Source organism: Urocampus carinirostris, chromosome 10 (assembly GCF_059441175.1).
Source record: "Urocampus carinirostris isolate Australia breed hairy pipefish chromosome 10, RoL_Ucar_1.0, whole genome shotgun sequence".
NCBI lineage: Eukaryota > Metazoa > Chordata > Actinopteri > Syngnathiformes > Syngnathidae > Urocampus > Urocampus carinirostris.
The window spans coordinates 29,888,078-29,903,898 of NC_142358.1; the positions used below are offsets into that span (position 1 = coordinate 29,888,078).

At 39.8% G+C, this 15,821-nt stretch overlaps 1 protein-coding gene across 2 annotated transcripts in view; it reads right to left on the reverse strand.

Annotated features, from left to right (window-relative positions):
• The window catches only part of limk1a (LIM domain kinase 1a), an 83,445-nt gene that overhangs the window by 36,289 nt on the left and 31,335 nt on the right, over positions 1 to 15,821 (reverse strand). The window contains exons 1-2 of one of the 2 annotated variants that reach the window (XM_088345284.1): positions 1,366 to 1,506; positions 1,107 to 1,245 (exon numbers count right to left, since the gene is read on the reverse strand). In XM_088345284.1, the coding sequence (XP_088201410.1) occupies positions 1,107 to 1,245; positions 1,366 to 1,424 (198 nt within the window). In that variant the 5' untranslated portion in view covers positions 1,425 to 1,506. Of the gene's footprint in view, positions 1 to 1,106; positions 1,246 to 1,365; positions 1,507 to 15,821 lie in introns of those variants that run through there. The other variant, XM_088345283.1, reaches the window with a different exon arrangement.

Sequence of the window (15,821 nt, forward strand, 5' to 3'; positions counted from 1 at the left end):
TCGATCACTATTGGCTAAAGTTATTCGGAGGTCAAGGGGCGGATCCTTTTTATCATTTACAGGCTGGCATAGGCTTAAGCGGCAAAACAAAGCCTGCAATTGGCCGAAAAAGATGTGTCAATCATCAGTTGAATCGATCACTATTGGCTAAAGTTATTCGGAGGTCAAGGGGCGGATCCTTTTTATCATTTACATGCTGGCATAGGCTTAAGCGGCAAAACAAAGCCTGCAATTGGCCGAAAAAGATGTGTCAATCATCAGTTGAATCGATCACTATTGGCTAAAGTTATTCGGAGGTCAAGGGGCGGATCCTTTTTATCATTTACATGCTGGCATAGGCTTAAGCGGCAAAACGAAGCCTGCAATTGGCCGAAAAAGATGAATGTGAATAGCACGTGGTTGACGGCATAGAGAAAGCATTTTTTACTATTCTGTATTTGTAAATATTTTATTCTACTGGATTTACTACACTCACGGATATAAGAGGACCATGGCTGCACATTATTATTGAACACAACGACTTCGGTGAGCTACTCCGGCTATATATTTTCCCTGTATCTTGTTTCAGACTGAACTCGATGTTTCTGTGATAAGCGGTGCAGATAATGGATGGAATGGAGTGTCCATTTTTAAATTAAACTTAATTCCAAGTGTTTATTGTCATATGCACAGTGAAGTTGCGAGCGAAAAGGAAAATAGAAACTAAGGAATGGTTGGCATTTCTTGAATCCCAAGACTTTAACCTTCCGAATGATGGAACGATGCATTTGAGTGACATCGTACGGACACCGCATCCGCACGTGTTCTCGACACGTATTTGCGTCTTTGCAAGCTTTCGGAATGTTAAGGGGGTAATAAGTTTGACTGAACTATCTGACTGCTTTGTCAAAGTTCCCATTGTAGCGCCTTATAATCCGGTGCGTCTTATGTATGTCAAATATAGGACCGAAAACTATTTTTTCGGGGTGCGCCCTATAACCCGGTGCGCCTTATAGTGCGGAAAATACGGTACATTGAACAGTACGGCTTAGAAAATGCCCATACAAACTGAAGCTCTAGGTAAAGAAAGACGAGTGTTAGTGCAATATAGTTAGTAATCCTCTTACCATAATGAGGCCAGTAGTGATAAGGTCATTGCAGCCGTGGCACAGCTCCCCAAACTTGGCCCAGTAGTCGTTTTTGCAAAAGAGACGTCCATCTTTTTCATAGTACCAGTGGGACAGTGAGCTGCTGCACTCACAGCATCTGAAAATGCAAACAAAAAAGCCAACATGTTAACCTTTTTTTCCAAATAATTACTACATGTCTAAACCAATATGGATTAACACGGCGGGTTTCATTTCAAGCAAAGAATTGTTTACTTACCTAGATAATAACATTTGCGTCTTACTGATAACTTGCTTCACTGCGTCATTTTTTAACATCGGAGTCAAACACCAGAAGGGTGAAAGCCAAACAAAGCTGAGGTTTGGAAACCGGCGACCTTTACATTTTAACTTTGTCAGGACTATCAGTAATGAGGTTGGCGAGAAAGACAAATGAGATCACATAAATGTGGCTTTGTGCTTGTGTGTCTGTAATTTCAAAGACAAAAACTGTGCTGTCATCTGCAACATCATAATGACTACAGTGCAGTATTGTCCATCCAAATCAACATTAAAGAAAGAATGCTATGCTTGATTATTTTTCTTATCATTTGGGTTGAGCGTTCCAATTGTTGGTGAGTTGCTAAATGCCACCTACTTACTGACAAAAATCAGGAAGTTTTACATCTTTTAACCTGTGCGTCTTTGATTTACTAGAGCGTAATAACTCACTGTATCATAGCATTGACTCAAAACATAAAAGACACGCACAACAAAAGCCCAAAGGATCCCATTTTAAAAAATCCAGAAACTGTGGAATGTAAATAGTGGTCAAAACAATGCTAAAACCACCACTGGGACAAGCTAAATTCATGGAGTTGCCATTCTAGCAACCGTAAAGCGAAAATAGCGGCGAAACATGTCAACTACCTCTTAAAGAGACGTTTCAAGCCATGAAACTTTTCTCGACATCTGAGTAATTCAAAGGATGCATGTTTATTTGATAGTATGCGTGTTTTTTCTTTACTATTTGAATCAATACTGTAAACCCTAACCCCTAACCCTAAACAAATGAAGTACCGTAAAATCCGGACTGTAGAGCGCACCTGATTATAAGCCGCACGCACCGCAATTTCGGACATGATTGGTTTGGTCCTTACACAAGCCGCACCTGTATATAAGCCGCATGCGCCAACATTTAAACATGTAACACAGTCACAAATTTATCCCAAATCTGACTTTAGGTGCCGCAATTGTAACTGCAAATATAATACACAATCCATCCACCACAATTGGCAACATGAACGGAAAATGATACCGGTAGTTAGAATTTAATGCAAAGCTTTATAGTCCAGGTCCCGTTGAAAGTAATCCAACGAAAAAAATGTATATTTCCAAAGTTAAGGGTTGGAAAAATATATATCCACCTCAGCTTTACCCCACTTCCCGTCAGCCAGCGTTTGCTCCGCCCCTTCTTTTTGATTCGCTCGTAGAAAACATATCACAATAAGTCTCTAAAATAAATATATTACAAAAATATACAGTTGCAAATACATATTATACATGGTTACACATATTTACAAAGAAAGACGGTACACCGAGAGTTTTCAAAGCTTTAATAATAATAATATAACTTTCATCCCAAACCGTGCCTGTGAAAGGTACCACCTACTCCTAACACGCTCGCAACACTCAAAGCGTAGCTGTTAAAAAAAGCTGTACCGCAATTGCGAAATTCACAATAAACCGTCCTCTTCTTCCTCCTCATAACTGTCACCGTCAAGGGCGTCTTCCTCATAATCGGAACGAACCTCTGTCCTCTGTCATACGGACAATTCGAACATAAACTAGGCGCACAATTCCACCGGTCTAAATTCTACCTTTAGTACTCGAGTGCCGCTGGTGGCCGTTAGAAAAATTACATAAATTGGCCGCTTCACTGAATAAGCCACAGGGCTGAACATTTGGGAAAAAAGTAGCGGATTTTAGGTAATTCACACTACCAGCAGTGTTTGAAACTAATTACAAAAAGTTACAGAACACCAGGGCAGACAACTCTGAAAAGTTGCCTGCCAAGCCATAAAGTTGCATGCCCTATTTTTCACAACTTGCAACATAAAAAGACAACTCATCGCAAAAAAAAAAACATTGTTGCAAAGTATTAAGGATCGATAATCAGAATATATAACAGAACAGCACTTTAAAATTAAGTTTATTATAAATCAACTTATAACATTCGTTGCATGTATATGACATCGCTGTTTTGCATCTGGCATCAGTATGTACCTGTATTTACTCATCTTCATTCATGCAATGTTTGCGTTGCGTCGTCTGCTACAAGCCACGTGAACTCCTATTTCCACGATGCTTTTAATGTACTTTACGTTTTGTAGTGTCATGAATTTTTTTTGCTTCTTTTTAATATTTCTTCTGGGGCTGAGGTTTTGGCTTTGTAGCGTCATAAATTTTGTTAACTTCTTTTGAATATTTCTTCTGGGGCCGAGCTTTTGGCTTGATTCCCAACCACATCTCCATTTTTCTCGTGTTCTCTTTGCGTCTACTTTGGAAAATGATATGCAAATGCCCGATCTTATAACGTTCGGGAGAGTCCGGAAGCATGAAGTTATTTGATGCAGGCTTCTGATTGGCTGCCGAGTATGCAAATTGCCAAACAATCCGAAATTCCAAAATGTCCAAACCGAACAAAGTTTTCGAAAACGGAATAAAGCAAACATTTGATTTGAAAAAAATAAATAAATAAAATCACAAAAGAGTTTTTGGCCACCCGGGCGGAGACGTTTTGTAAGTTGTACGTAAAAGATGCACGCCCCAGGCGTTATTTCAGACACTGCTACTAGGGCTTGCTACTAAATACACACTGGGGATGTAAAAGCCAGTTTGAGCAGCTGCTTTTCATCAACAAGCACAATGTAAAACGTCAGACAAGTAGACTCTAGAGAAGTGGACACAACTTCTTTGGAACGCTGAATCATCCTGTGTGTTTGTCTATCTGATGACAAACCGGTTTTGTGCTTAGATTTAACTATGGCACTTTTTTGGAACTGAGCTCAAATAAACATTTTGGGGGAAGACTTTGATGGACTCCAGCAGTAGAAAGATATCTTTAACAACATATAAAGGTTGAAAGGTTTAACCAGGGTTGGGTAGGGTTACTTTAACTTGATAACTTTCAATTACTTTTGGATTACTCCAATACCAAATATGCTAATAAAAGACAAAAGAAACTAAATATTAATAAAATTACTAAATTTTGTGCAGGCTTGGGGAGTAACGGAATACATGGAATGGCAAAAATGATGTTGGCAAGCTGTTTGGATTTATTTTCATTTTGTTCTCATTGACTTGAAAAGCGCTATATAAATGCAGATCATTTCATTTCATTTCTGTCGCATTTTATGTTAGTTTTGCCGGAGATCAAAGAGATCAAAGCCAGGAGAGAAAGCTTACCACGTGTTGAAAGTTAATAATTGTATTCATATTTAGTTTCTTTTGTCTTTTATTAGCATATTTGGTATTGGAGTAATCCAAAAGTAATTGAAAGTAATCAAGTTAAAGTAACCCTACCCAACCCCGGGTTTAACCTATGTTTTGGGGAAAGGTATTTTGGATTCCTACAGTTTCGGAGCAAGGTCCAGAAAAGCAATGATGGATTTGGCATCTATTTTAATAAAATCCTTTCAAAAGGAAGGGATACAGTAGACAACAACTGAATGTCCTACAAGTGGCACTTTTCACAAGTGTTAAACATGACCACCCACTGTGTAGAATTTGTCCAGACCTACAAATACCTGGGTGTGCAGCTGGACAACAAACTGGACTGGACTGTCAACACAGAAGCTCTATGTAGGAAAGGCCAAAGCTGACTTTACTTCCTCAGAAGGCTGGCCTCCTTCAAAATCTGCATAAAGCTCCTGAAAATATTCTACGAGACAGTTGTAGCAAGCGCCCTCTTCTATGCGGCAGCATGTTGGGGAGGCAGCGTCAAGAAGAAGGATGCCTCTCGTCTCAATAAACTGGCGAGGAAAGCGAGTTCTGTTGTGGGCACAGAGCTGGACAACAGTAGCTGAGAGACGGGCACTGGAAAAGCTGCGGTCAATCATGGACAATCCATCGCATCCACTTCACAGCATTATCTCCAGACAGAAGAGCAGTTTCAGCGACAGACTGCTGTCACTGTCTTGTATTACGGACAGACTGAAGAGATCTTTTCTTTCTCATGCCATGAGGCTCTTTAACTCTACCCGGCAGAGTAAAAGCCCACATTAAACCACACCCCCTACATTGCATATTACCGAATTTTATTGCAATATGTATTCTGTGTAGCACTATTTGGATATTCTATATAACACGCTACAGTGGGCATTTGCACGTCACATTGGGTATTTGTATATTGTATTCTTTTTGCTTTATTATTGTATTGTTCTCAGCTCAGGGATGCTGCTGGAAATGTGAATTTCCCTGAGGGGATGAATAAAGTATCTATCTATCTATCTATCTATCTATCTATCTATCTATCTATCTATCTATCTATCTATCACTAGAACAGCTACTCCTTTTCAGTCTGAAGGTAATGGTTTTAAATAAACCCACATAAGAGCAGAGTACTTACTGCAAGAATGTCCACAAATTAAATGTGTACTAATCCCCACTTTGTATGATGCACTAATGTGTACATGTGGGGGGAAATGTGTTTTCTTGTTCATAATCTGTCTGACCAGCTGTGACTAAATCAATCTATCCCCTACTTCCTTCTTTCAGTCGACGGTCTGAACCATTTCCAAAACACATGGTCAGTTTCTTCAATCTAATGGCATTTCCCAGCTCGAAGCCTTAGCTGTAAAGTAGTGCGGTAGTTGATAATCTTTGCAGGTGCAGCAATTTTCTTGCTTTGACTTTGTCAAGGTCGTCCTTTCCCTTGAGTGGCGCTCACCTTCTTGTGCCCGAATGCACAATTTATTCGAACGGCACTTGATAGCGGGCACATACTTTCACATGGGGATCTGCATGCAGTGCTTGGCAGCGCATCGGCAGAGCTACTTCAGTATGCAGCATGTTTTGGGTGGGAGGAGACTTGGAAGTGGGTCAAGGCTTTTAGAGGATGTCAGCAACATCAAGACGGGATCTTCTCTTTGCTGTCCATGCCGTGTGGCCTTTAGTAACCTCTTTCGAGACACACACACATCAATTAAAAAACTGTGCTCGGACAAAATCACATCTAGGTGGTTCAGAAGTGTGGCTGCATTCAGTTTGTAACTGGTTGTGGCAACCATATTGTGATGATATACTGTAATTGATTCCCCTTACAACTTCAGTGCATTTTTCCCTCATAGATTTCCACTTGTTAGTGTAGCGGCGGCATGGTGGATGGGTGATAAGCGTGCAGCTCCACGGTGCGGCCGCCCAGGGTTCAATTACAGATACGGCAGCCTTCCCAAGCGTAGTTTGCATGTTCTCCTCATGCTGGGTACTACGGTTTTCTCCCACACTCCAAAAACATGCATTTCAGGTTGACATGTCCATAGGTGTGACTGTGCAATTGAGTGGTCAGTGAATGGCTGGCAACTAGTTCAGGGTGTCCCCCTTGCCTACTGCCCAGCACACCCCTGCGACCCTAGTGAGGATAAGCGGCACAGTAAATAGAAGGATGGATAGTTGAATTAGCTTCTGGCCTCTGCTTTTGTTTCCTCATGCTCATGATGGGTATGGTTAGCGGTGGGCATTAAGCTCAAAACTTTTAAGTAGTAATTTACTCCCGGTTCCCCGCTATATTTAAAGCGTTTCAGGCTTTCACCATGCCGTCCACATTTATGTCACCGCCGATTATTGTGGTAGGATTTTAGCAGCCGCAAAGTCTGCCCTGCCACGTCGTCTGCCCTCCAGGATCTTCTGCCGGGGCCAATTGAGTCGTTTCCTTCGTAAAACGGTTCTGTTGACTCAATTATGAATGACTTTAATACTGGTGTGGTTAAGGTCCTGGATTCTGTGGCGTGCCTACTGCATACATTTTAGCCCAAAAGACACACGCCTTGGCTTACTGAAGAAACAAGATCACTTAGACCAAGCTTCTCTTAGGAAAAGGACAGCGGAGCCTTGTCACTGTTGCTGCTGCTGGAACTTAGTGCTGCCTATGACACTGTGGACCACAATAAATTACTAGACCGTCAGGAATAATTGGCACTAGCGGTTAGCAAGGTCGACACAGATGACGATTTGTCCTCAAGATGAACATTTTTCTAAAAATGGACACCTGTAAGTTGTACATTACTAATTAAAATATGTTTTCTATCCTGCTTATATAACCACATTTTTATCTAAATCCAAAAATATTGGATAGTCTTGTCAAAAATATGTCACGGTTGCCATGGTGCCCAATTGGCCCCGCCCGTGTGGCACTAGCTGCGGCTCGATGAGAGATTGGCTTCCTGTCTATATTAGCTCAGTGCTCTCTTGCTTCAACAAACTTTTGCCCCGCAAGACGTGTGTTTCAACTCGGTCCTGTTCCTGTTGGTATTTTCTGCCCGGTATTGTTCCCGTTTATTTTGTCCTGTTTAATTTCGGTTTACAGTTTTGTTTCCGTCTAGTTTTGTCCTGTTCATTATTTTCTCTACTTTTCGTTCCCGTCTAGTTTCTCCTGTTTATTTTCTATATCCTGATTTGTTATCTATCTTGTCTGTCCCGTCCTGTCCGGTATTGACCCCATCTGTCCGGTATCAACTCGGGCAATCGGTATCGATCTCGTCGGCCTCTGGCTTCCTATCATTTCACGCCAGACTGCTGCCTAACGTGCATGACTTCCCATTTCCCGTAAAAAAAAAAAGCCTTGTGTGAGAACGTCACGCGATTGGGTCCTGATCCTGTTCTGGTTCGTGACAAAAGAGGAAGGAGCTCACTAATATTTTTTATTATATGGCCGCAACATTTAAAAAATAATTACACCACAGTGCTATTAAAATTCAGCAATAATTACCATATCAAAAGACAATTAAGAATAGAATAGAATAGAATATACCTTTATTGTCATTGTTACAAATGGGCTAACATATTGTGACAACGAAATTGGGCATGACACTCCAGTTTTACACATTCATAGTGAGGTATGAGCAAGAAGATAAAGGAACAGAGGAGATAATGTTATAAGACAAGGGGGATAAGGCTATAGTTATAGAACTCAGTGGAGAAAGCAGTTATTCATGCATATTTTTTTTTTAATAAAAAATGGTACAGAAATGGGGAAAAAAATACAAATTGTAAAAGAATGTGAACTGTCAAAGATTTTGGCATTATTGTCAAGCCTTTACTCAGAGATAAGAATCTTACAACAGTGTAGTTTTCGTGTTTATCCCAGCAATATCAGTGTGTATACTTCTCCAAAAGATCATTTTTGCGTGACTGAATTTGCAGTTGCGGATACTTAAGAGGATTATAAGCATTGAATACGCTGAGTCTCTGCAGACATAGACACGTATATGCACACACATGCGTACGGAATGTGTAAATACCAACAACTTGGGTGATTTTTGTTGAACACGAGCACACGATAAAAGATAAGTATTATAGAATGTAATTAACGATCATGAAAAATGAAAACGGACTCAGGACAGATCTGCGATACCCAGCTGTGATCCACCAGGAGCTTGCAAACAACCTATCACTGAGGGGATGAAAATGGAGGGATGAAGTCCATGAATCTAAAACTGCCTTCTTCCCCCTCAACAAATCCTCCATGGAATTATCATGAGTGTTTGACAATGTAATAAATTCATTTTTTTCAGACTTGCTCCAAAGTCTGTTACCTTTCTCTCTCTCTAAGGGGGGAACAGATTTGGGGCAGCCTGAGTTACTGAGCAAAATTGGGAATTTGGGCCCAAGATGGATGAAAACAAGTTTTTTTCAAATGACTTGATGGAAATGTTTTCTAAACTTTTAGTTGTAGTTTGAGAGTCAGGGGTCTTGAGATTCTTCGGCAGTGGTCGGTAACCTTTTCTGGTATAGTCTTTGACGGACCTGCCCACTAATGACATAAGTACCGTATTTTCCGCACTATAAGGCGCACCTAAAAGCCTTTATTTTTTTTCAAAAACTGACCATGCGCCTTATAATACAGTGCGCCTTATATATGGATCAATATTAATTCGCAAGGTCTCGCAACAAAAGCAAGCAGCCGCCGACTAGATTTTTCCTCGTAGGCGATGTGGTCCGCGGTGTATGCTGGGATACATATGCCGGCGTTTCATTTCCCAGCCAATGTGTCAATCATCATTTGAATCGATCACTATTGGTTAAAGTTATTCGGAGGTAAAAGGGGCGGATCCTTTTTATCATTTACAGGCTCGCATAGGCTAAAGGGGCAAAACAAAGCCTGCAATTGGCCGAAAAAGATGAATGTGAATAGCAAGATTGGTTGTCTATGACATAGAGGAAACATGTTTTACCATTCTGTATTTGTAAATATTTTACTCTCCTGGATTTACTACTCTCACGGATATAAGAGGACCATGGTTGCACATTATTATTGAACGCAACGACTTCGGTGAGCTACTCCGGCTATATATTTTCCCAGTATCTTGTTTCAGAGTGATCTAGATGTTTCTGTGATGGGTCTTTTTTTAAATTAAACTCAATTGCAAGTGTTTATTGTCATATGCACAGTAAAGTTGCGAGCGAAAAAGAAAATAGAAACTAAGGAATGGTTGGCATTTCTTGAATCCCAAGACTTTAACCTTCTGAATGATATTTGGAACGATGCATTTGAGTGACATCGTACGGACACCGCATCCGCACGTGTCTATGACACGTATTTGCTTCTTTGCAAGCTTTCGGAATGTTAAGGGGGTAATAAGTTTGACTGAACTGACTGTTTTGTCGACGTTCCCATTGCAGCGCCTTATAATCCGGTGCGCCTTATGTATGGAAGATATAGGACCAAAAACTATTTTTTGGGGGTGCGCCCTATGACCCGGTTTGCCCTATAGTGCGGAAAATACGGTAATAACAATAGCAATAATAATAGTAATAATAAGAATAAATAAAAATTACAGTTAGCCTAAATCCACTACGTTATCACTAGAACACAAGGGATCTAGATGCAGAGGTGGATAGTTAAGACTTCCATTTCCGCCATTACATTTACTTGAGCAAGTTTTGGGAGATTTTGTACTTCTGGGAGTATTTTTAAATCACTATACTTTTTTACTTCTACTTGAGTATATTTGTAAAGAAGAAATGGTACTCTTACTCCCCTACATTATGCTAAATTGAAGCCATTTTTAAGGAATTCAAATCTCCATGTAAGGACGCGCATTTCTCCGAGTCTTTCGATTGCCATTTCTCTCAGGTGAAAGCCACTGTGCAGCCCAAGCCCCGCCCCTTTAAAGGGGCAGCGTCACATTCGAAGTAGATGGCTATTTGAAAGCAAACTGTCGGGTGTGTGATTGGCCATGAGCCAAAAAGTAAAAAGAGAAAAATAACTCAATCAAACTTGAACTGTACTAATATGATTTTATCTACCTTTTTAAAAGGTTGCCATTTTAATTTGTAGTTCTTTTGCACTCTTTTTGGTTGCCAGATAAGGGGCACATTATGCACCTTTGTTGTTGATGATTCAAATCCTCAAAGTAAAAATGACATCAAAAATTTAATTTTTTTAATGTTTTTTTATTTTTCTATTCTATCGAAACAATTAAACATTGCGTAGTTCATTAATACAATTGAGGCGGTATCATACAACAGAGTAATCACATCATTCTCAGCAGGATGTGCTGCATCCAACTTAGTCATTTTGACAATAGGCCAATATAGATACATGCAGCATGTGTTGAATTCATCATAGGCTTATATGAGGCTTTCAATTATTCTGCCGCTTTTGACAAAATTAGTTGGTTTTTTTTGGTCTAATATGGCTCTTTTAACATTCCGGGTTGCCAACCCCTGGGTTAGATTGTTGTTCTACCTGAAGAGCCCTTAAAAAATACTTATAATGTGCTAATTGTGCGTAATTTATTTCTTAGATTTATATTATTATGATTTTATTGTTTACAAAGTACCAGAATTTACATTGATCCATTTAATCTATTATTAAATTAAATGTAATTTATTGTTGATTAGATGGATTTTGATGATTTAATGATCTGATTGAATATATATATATAAATAAGACGTTGCTACAGTTACTCAGTTTTTTTTCCACCAAGTACTTCTTTACCTTTACTCAAGTAATAATTTAGATGACTACTTTTTACTTCTACCTGAGTAATATTATTTCAAAGTAACAGAACTTTTACCTGAGTAACATTTTTTGCTCCCCTATCCACCTCTGTCTAGATGACATGAGGAAAGGTATTCGATTTTCATCTTGTCTCACCTTTTTTTTTATTTTAAAGGTGCACGTGATTGGTCATCTGTCAAACAATGTTGTTTTGGCTGAACTCCCATTATGCTGTAACTGGGCAATACGGAAAAGCTTTCAGCAAAAACAATGTTGTTTTAACGTGATGCTGAGTAAAAATAGTGGGATATAAGATAAAACCGAATGCCTTTTGCTTTTACAACTACAATTCTAGTGGTCTTGTGGCTAGGATTTGGGGCGCTCACTGTGAGACATTTCTAATTCTAAAGAGCCCTGTTTGCCCTTATACCAGTCAGGGTGTACACTGGGAGAGGCACCATCTCATCTGTGAACCAAGCGATTTAAAAAGCAGTTTACACAAGATATATGGATAAATAACACTCGTCTAGACAACAAAATTGGGCACTCGGGGAACAGCCCACACAATTATCAATAATTGTCGGTTAAATTTATTTATTGTTACTCCTCACGTAAGAATGCAAAACTTAAAAACAGTCGGTATTTATTTATCAAGATGAAACTCATGCAAACAATTCAAAGGGTGAGCTGCATTTAAAATAGTATGTCGTTTTTCGGTATACCCGTTATTACAACATATCACACGGTTCATGGATCCCTTAACCGCCAGGGTTGTCAGGGCACCAAATCCTGTGGTGTGTCTTAGGCACGTACATCCTGGCGGCTCCTATCCCTCTTCATGAGATTTTTTGAGTAGGGTCTGCTCCCCCACATTAAGCAGATAGTACTGGTTTCCATGTTTACAGGTAGCAGAAGACTCCTGAGCTAATTTAGATACAGCACCTTCATCATCTGGTTGCCGTTGACTTTTGGGTTAAAGTGTCATCCCGCTCTTCAGAGTTCAGCTGGATCACAATATATATATATATATATATATATATATATATATATATATATATATATATATATATACACACACACACAGTGGAACCTCGGTTTTCGAACGCCTCTCAGTTCGAAAAATCGGAGTCCGACCAAAAATTTCGCTGTTCGGTCAAAAAATCAGAGTTCGAACGCCGGTAATGCGTGAGTGCGTACGCTAGGATGCGATGCTGAGCGGCGTACGGGTGTAGATGGCTCTTTTCGTGACCAACTGTTATCGCGTGCGGACGTGCTTGGTTTTGCTTTCGCATTTAATATAGGTGTACGAAGTGTTTTAACCCCTAATTATGCCTCCGAAGAAAGTCGGTGCAAGCAGCAAAGTTGCTACAGGTGAAAAAAGAAAAGTAGTGCGTACAACTATTGCATTTAAGAAAAAAATAATAGCAAAATATGATGCAGGTGTGCGAGTGTCTGATCTTGCTAGGGAATACCCCAATGTCGACCTGCGCCTTCTGCTGACCACCACAAAGGTAAGAAATCCTATTCATAATTTCGTTTCTTTATCCTTTTTTTTAATTTTTACACGTTCATGTTAGCGTAATCTTTCGTACGGAAGATTACGATAACGCGGACTTACGATTAGCCTGGGTTAGTTTTATGTTCACGTTAAACATTCAAGGTAGACATTCAGGGTGTTGGAAGGGATTAAAACGTTTTACATTATTTTTAATGGGAAAAATGATTTCGGTGATCGAACAAATTGGTTTTCGAACAGGGTTCTGGAACGGATTATGGTCAAGAACCGAGGTTCCACTGTATATGCATATATTATATATAAACTTATAAATATAATAACACAGCATTTAACAGCAATTAGGTTCACGTGGATCTCAGCACGTAAAACCTATTTTTAAATACATAATGACCACCACATGCTGCTCTTCATCAGCCTTCTTACTCCATTCATATTTATTAGACCCCCGCCGAGGTAATGTTATTAGACATTTTCATGATGAAATCCGGGACATCCGTGGATGGTATTAATCATAAGAAGGACCAGACGCAACGTAATTCATTTGTCCCTGCTCATATGAATGAGTCACAGTTGAATGAGAAACGTTTGCTCAAGATAATGAATATGTGGGGTATTAACTTGTATTTAAGGATTCTAGGTATAACAATGTACAATAACAGTAAAAACAGTGGAATGGATGAAAAAATTTAATTTAGTTTGAAAATATTTAAAGCGTGGGTCACAAACTCACTGTCAGGGGGCAATTGTGGCCCGCGGGATGATCGTTTGTGGCCCCCGCCTTAATTTGAAGGTTTAAAGGGGCAGTGTGTGTTATTAGCGCCTACTAGTTGTAGAAATATAATTTATTAAAAAATTATGCGGCACAGTTTTGAGGTCATGAGCTCGAACCTTCCTGTGTTGAGTTTGCATTTTCTCCCCGTGCTTGCGTGGGTTTTGTCCAGGCACTCCGGTTTCCTCCCACATTCCAAAAACATGCATGTCAGGTTAATTGGCCGGTCCAAATTGTCCCTAGTTGTGAATGAGCGAGTGGGAAGTGCTCCAGCACCCCCGTGACCCTACTGAGGATAAGCAAATAAAGGATGAATGGATATAATATAAATGTGTGTTTTTTAAAAATACCCATATGTTGAGAAATTTGCTTTTATTTTACATAACATGAGGTTTTTGTCCCTCATCTTGCTGCTACGAGTACCATAAAAAAGAAAAATGGTGCTGTTTGCTTACTCTGCGTCTCCGAAGGTTGTGCACTTTGTTGTGCCTTTTAGCACTCGTTTATGGTTGTACAACACAGTACAGCTATATCTACTAGTAGTTGAATACTAGACACTGTTTCTTCAATGTGAGCCCAATTATGTATTAATGTATTACTGTTTAATTGGTTTACTTTCACATTAATTCTTCATTTTTTAATCTTATTTTGTGTAAAAGATTTTATAAAATATATTCGAAAGGAGTGGATTAGTTTTATCAGCGCTTTTCATGTCGCCAAAACATACCCAGATCCTAGCTCGTTGCTAGGGTACATAATAATACATTTTGACTTTTTTACTGCTTCATGAGGTGAATCTATCATGAATTCTCTACAAATTCACATATGGCAAAAGTATGGAGGAAGCAAATGCGAGAGCGAGTTTGTGTGTACAGGTGGAGCAGGTTATTACTTAACGCGTCATTGACACTTGCACAGGAAATGGATGGAAACCAAATGGACAAGTAGAAAGATTTAAACCTGAAACATTTATGATCCGACCCTTGACTTTAGATTCACTTCCTGCTGTTAATAAGAAATTTTTAGTGAAGTTTCACATAAATGGTCATCAAAAATTAAAAAGTGTGCTAATTTTATTTGACAAAATTACAAATGTGGTATATAGTTACCTAATTGATTAGCATTTTTATTATGTTTTGCTGTTTAGTGTCATGCGAACCTTATTTAACACTAGGCAAGCCTTTTTCGACCCTGACTCCCACCTGTTATTTGCTCCCGTCTGTCCCCCGGCTTTGACCCGTTTTTGATCCTGACCACGTCTACTCTCCTGTCCCGGCTTTCGACCTCTTTTGTCCCGACCACGTCTACTCTCCTTTCCTGGCTTACGACTCGCTTACGAACACCTTTTTGCTCTCCTGTCCCGGCTACTGACCTGTTTTTCCATTCCCGACACTGCCATCGCTCGCCAAGAAAGATCCACTTCCGCATTCCTGCACCTAGCGAACACCGGATCATGGGCGCAGCCCTTCCTCTTTCCCTTAATAAAGCTTGTGAGAAACGTAACGCAATTGGTCCTGTTTCCCTTCTGGTCCTGACAGTAATGGTAATGGAATTATATCACATTGATTCATGGAGATGACTTGTGGTATATACAGTAAAATTACGTATATTGGTGATTTGACTTAATAGGGGAAAGAAAAAAAAATCATTCAAAACGATCGAACTCTTTAAGTTTTCCTTGATGGAACCAACAAATAAAAGTTAACCAAGTTGTCCTGTCTGTCCCCAGGCTTCGACCCGTTTTTGATCCTGACCACGTCTACTCTCCCGTCCCGGCTTTTGACCTCTTTATTGTCCCCGACCACATCTACTCTCCTTTCCTGGCTTACGACTCGCCTCCGACCCAGACTAAGTTTTTGCTCTCCTGTCCCGTTCCCGACACCGCCATCGCTCAACACTTCCGCGTTCAGAGCGACCTGCTTCCCGCGTCCAGCAATCACCGGATTGTGGGCGCAACCTTTTCTCTTTCTTCCATTAAAACTTGTGAGAAAAACAACGCAAGTGGGTCCTGTCTCAGTTCTGGTCCTGACATTTAGAAAAGAAAGCAAAAAATTCAACCAGAATTACGTTATAATAATATTGTGCCACTAGGTTGCATTAGTGTTTCATGTTGGACGTGTATGACAGGTAGAACAGCTGGCACATGAAGCAAAACCTGGATACCCAAACTTTTTTTTTTCAATTGTAAAAGTCACAACAAAACATTTTTTATGATATGCATTATTG